Source organism: Asparagus officinalis, unplaced genomic scaffold (genome assembly GCF_001876935.1).
Source record: "Asparagus officinalis unplaced genomic scaffold, Aspof.V1 AsparagusV1_Un867, whole genome shotgun sequence".
NCBI lineage: Eukaryota > Viridiplantae > Streptophyta > Magnoliopsida > Asparagales > Asparagaceae > Asparagus > Asparagus officinalis.
The window spans coordinates 35922-40915 of NW_017973126.1; the positions used below are offsets into that span (position 1 = coordinate 35922).

The 4994-nt window shown below is 36.0% G+C and overlaps 1 protein-coding gene across 1 annotated transcript; it reads left to right on the forward strand.

Moving 5' to 3' along the window:
* Positions 1–571: 571 nt before the first annotated feature.
* LOC109828228 (protein DETOXIFICATION 18-like) lies at positions 572–4321 on the forward strand. Its single transcript, XM_020395258.1, has 7 exons — positions 572–883; positions 1505–2049; positions 2211–2297; positions 2392–2448; positions 2543–2781; positions 2868–3055; positions 4093–4321. Exons 1-7 carry the CDS (start codon positions 620–622, stop codon positions 4219–4221), a joined length of 1509 nt encoding a protein of 502 aa, XP_020250847.1. The 5' UTR covers positions 572–619; the 3' UTR covers positions 4222–4321.
* The last annotated feature ends 673 nt before the right edge of the window (positions 4322–4994 follow it).

Sequence of the window (4994 nt, forward strand, 5' to 3'; positions counted from 1 at the left end):
CCACATGGGGAAAATATGAGAAGCTTTGTCACATGAAGTTTTTGCTTTTGGGGCCTGGACACATTTTTCCCAAATTTTTTTATAATCAAATTTAAACCATAAAACAATCATGTCTACATCGAATAAGTATAATATGCATCGCTTGCAACCAACGCACGTGTTATAAAAATTTTTTTATGCATAGAACTCATTCAATATTAAAAAAACTTATATAAATGTTACGAACATGAGGTACGTGCATTTGTCAAGTTGAATGGATCCGTTCCTGGGATCCGACCACGAAAAAGGCTTTTGATTAATTAATTTAAGATAATAATACCCTACTGTTTTTCTTATAATTTCAAGTACAAACTTTTTTTTTTCAGATATACAGATAAATCCACGCCTCCTTCAGCACATAAGTCTCAATTGTTAATCATTGGAACAAATATATGAATTTTACAGTCAAACTCGTCGACTTCCAACCTATTAATCATTGGAAAAAACCCTTTCATTGGAACAAATTAAATATATGAATTTTGCAGTCAAACTCGTCAACTTCCAACCTATAAATCATCGGGAAAAAGCCCTTTCATTTGCAACTTCCCTCCTTCTGCATTCAGAGAGAAGAAAGCCAGCCATGGCTTCAACATCTCCTCTTGTCGTGTATTTTGAGAAGGTGGGGTTCGAAACCGAAGGAGTTAATGGGTTTATGAGTAAAGTTATAGATGTTAACGAGGCCAGGACTCAGTTGCTGTTCTCTGTTCCAATGATCCTCACCAACATGTCGTATTATGCTGTTACCCTCGTCGCCGTTATGTTTGCTGGTCATCTGGGTGATGTTGAGCTTGCTGGCGCTACTCTTGGCAATTCTTGGGGGACTGTCACTGGGTTAAGTCTCATGGTAATTATAATAAAAAAAAATTCACCCCTCGATAATTTACGACAGTTTTTCGTAATTTTCTTTCTTCATGACTCATGTCGCATTCATAAATGATCCGACTAGGTTTTAAGCTGGCTGTTAATTATGTGATGCAATTCCCCGCCTTTTATCATAACCTGCTTCGAAAAAAGATACAGATCAATATGAGTGACTTATTTCTACATTCACGTATTCATATTCAACAAGAGTCATATTCATTGTGGTGTGTTTTATTCAATATCATTTCACATTTGTAGAGATCTCTGAGAAGACCTAAAGATTCATATGCTGTAGTTCGAAAAAAAAAAAGATACAGGGCATTGTAGAGATATTGAAAACACTGTATTCATGATTATTATGCCGACATAATAGTTTTCTTTTCTTCATTTAATTTGATCCCTCGCAATATGCCACTGATAAGGGGCAAAATTAGGTAATGAAAACTGAACCTGCATATTTCCAAATGTTATCATTCAAATGTTTGAATCTTTCTGATTTTCGCTTGCATTTAAGTATAATATGAGCCCAACATTATAGCATGGCAATTGTTTTTTCTTTTACGTTCAATGACCATTTTTGCACTTAATTCTTCAACCGTTTCAGACTGGCTTGAGTGGAGCTCTTGAGACTCTTTGTGGTCAAGGATACGGAGCAAAACAATACAGAATGTTGGGGATAAATTTACAATCATCGATTATCCTGACTACATTCGCTTCAATTATCGTATCTATATTGTGGTACTTCTCAGAACCGGTATTACTTTTGCTGCACCAAGATCCTAGTGTAGCGAAAATGGCTACCATCTATTTGAGATTTCTTATACCTGGACTATTTGCCCACGCCTACATACAGTGCCTAGTGAGATTTCTCCAGACTCAGTCACTGGTGGTTCCTCTAGTTATTTGCTCTCTACTCCCCCTTGTTTTCGATGTGGGATTAACATATTTATTCGTTCATACCTTGGGCCTCGGTTTCATTGGATCACCATTGGCTAGCTCAATATCACTGTGGATATCAGTGTTTATGTTGGCGATATATGTCAATTATTCAGAGAAATTTAGATACACTTGGGAAGGATTATCCATGGAATCATTCCACCATGTGTTTCCTAGTTTGAAGTTGGCAATATCCTCCGCATTAATGATGTGGTTAGTTCTTTCCTTGTCCCTAGTTTCCTCTATTTAAATGCTGACAGGGCTCAAATTTATGGATATTATGTTATCTGGCTCAAATTTATGGGCATCAGATTATCTGTATAGCATCTTCTTTGATGTGTTAGCTAACTTAGATCTTGTTCTTGTTGTCATAGTTTGGAATGTTGTGCTTTCGAGATTCTAGTGTTGCTGGCTGGATTGATGCCGAACTCTGAGAACAGTACTTCACTTGTTGCTATGTGGTATGCCTACTTGCACTTCTCCAGATTTTAAATAAATTTATCGTATTTTCCCACTGCATATGCATTCTAAAGCTAGGTTTTGCTTTGTAAACAGTGTCCAGACGGAAGGCGTTGCGTACATGATCACATATGGATTTAGTGCAGCAGTGAGGTACAAAACTTATCCTCATCTATTTCCATGACAATCTCTCTAGTCTCTAACAAAAAAACTTCTTACATAGTTTCTGATTTCGTTATCGTCGCAGCACTCGAGTGTCAAATGAGATGGGTGCTGGAAACATCAAGAAGGCTAAGAACGCAGTATCTGTCACGCTGAAGCTCTCTTTCTTTCTCGCTCTCATGTTTCTTCTTTCACTAGCATTTGGCCAGAAGATTTGGGCCAAATCTTTCACCACAAACGCCGTGATCATTAAAGAATTTGCTTCGATGATTCCCTTGCTCTCGGTGTCTATACTGTTGGGCTCAGCACAAGGAGTTCTATCAGGTGATGATCACTAAAGTTTCTATGAAAATTTAGAATTTAGAATTTTATTTGTGGAGTTAATATTCCTAAATTTCATGGTTTTGTAGGAGTGTCTAGAGGATGTGGTTGGCAGCATTTAGCAGCTTGGACCAATTTAGCATGTCATGGTTTTGTAGGAGTGTCTAGAGGATGTGGTTGGCAGCATTTAGCAGCTTGGACCAATTTAGCATGCTTTTACTTATTCGGCATGCCAGTGGTTCTCCTCTTTGGATTTAAGCTCGGGTTTTACGACAAGGTATGTTAACTTCATTTTAAATGTAAACAATCCTATGTTTGTTGGCGCATGAGCCTGAAGAAATGGGTTAAATTTGTATGTATGTTTTCTTCATCAATTGAAATCACAAGACCGCTACACGCATATGCATATATACAATTTGCGTAAGGTAATAGATTTTGTATTTGGAGCAGAAAATAGTATAATTCATGCATTAAATGCAACCATTGCCAATTGCAAAGCTTTCTGGCATATTGACTTGAGGATTCTTGATACTTCTAAAAGGTGTGGTCTTATCATAGTAATTGTGTACGGCATATGAGTGGACATCATGTTGTATTGAAAGAGGTTAACTGAGTTATAAGAGACAACTAACAATCTCTCTCACGAGAAAATATTCAATGGTCCCAGTTCATTGCATTAATGGTGCACCGGATTAATTTTAGTTGGATAAGTGCACAAATCAGTAAATCTTTTTGTCCAAATGGTTGACATCTTTTAGGTGTCCCGTTAATGTAATGCATCACGGAGCAATATATTGTCATTTTTGGTGCCCTCATTAATGTACTACAATAGTCTCTGCCATTATATTGTCTCCTATGTCCCTCTCTCACCCAACTATGACTGACATGAACATATATCTACCAATGATACACATGTACTCTCTATAATGGGATTGTACATATGTTGTTTAGCAGTTTCCTCATTTAATGCCACATAATGGTCCACGACATTTGAGCATACAAATTTTGGATCAACTATTTATAGGGCAATAGCAGCTTGCCAACTTCTTACAAAGGGGAAATTTTCTTCAACCATGCAACTACTTAATAGAAAGACAATAACATTCATCATGATGTAAAATATAGCACCAGTCGTTCTCTCAACAGAAAAGGAAAGAAGACCCCTATGCTATAGGTGTATATTATAGAAAGACAATAACATTCATCATGATGTAAAAATTTCAAAGACACAGAAGCTTAGACGTTCATCATAAATGTAATATATTCTTCTTTATGCATGAAGAGCTCTAAACTCTTTTTGTTCTATTTGTGCAGGGATTATGGCTAGGTCTAATCTGTGGGCTCTTTTCTCAAGCAACAACTCTCCTTGTGATCACTATCCGTTCAAAGTGGACTAATTTGGATTTGGTAGCTCAGGATCAAAAAATTCGCCTGCTTGTTTAGCTGGAACTATATATTATCAGAGAGCGGTATATTGGAATTAGATATTATTGGCTTAGATGATAAACCATGCATAGAGATTTTTTTGTATGTAAACAGTTTCTAAGTGGAAGATTTTTGGGAACATTTGATATGAAGAGCATGCTTCCCTTGTTTCTCATATGTTACTTTGAGAAATAACAATGACAAGACCAAATGTTTGAGGATCTTCTTCTTTGTTGCATTAGAATGTTCATCTGTCAAGTATTAGTACCAGATCTTAATTGTAACATGATCACTCAAAAAGCTATAGAGCTCCTAAGGGAAAAGGAGAATTTGTATAATTTATAGATACAAGTATTCTGAATTAGTATGTTGTATATAGAACACTCTCGTTCCGATGGGATACAGATATATGGATATTATGAATATAAGTGAGTATCTCAACCCGTGTCCAAATAATCAGATTATGTATTGATTGAACAATTTCAATCGTTCATTTTCACCTTAGAGTACGTAGTGGATGTGGATCCATTTTTGGTGATCCACAGATCTAACAATAGTTTTTTTGATATGTCAAAAATGTCTTTGGGCTCTGATTTGAGAAATTTTATTTACATTTAAGTAGGGTTTTGTCTAACATGATATATACATTTACTAATCTTATATGTTATCCTCATCTCTACATTTTGTCTTTATATGTTGTTCTTTTAATTGATCAGTATCCATAGTCGATTTTGACATATATGCACTAAGGAATCTCCTTACCAACCACCCTTGTATTTGTATCTTATCTA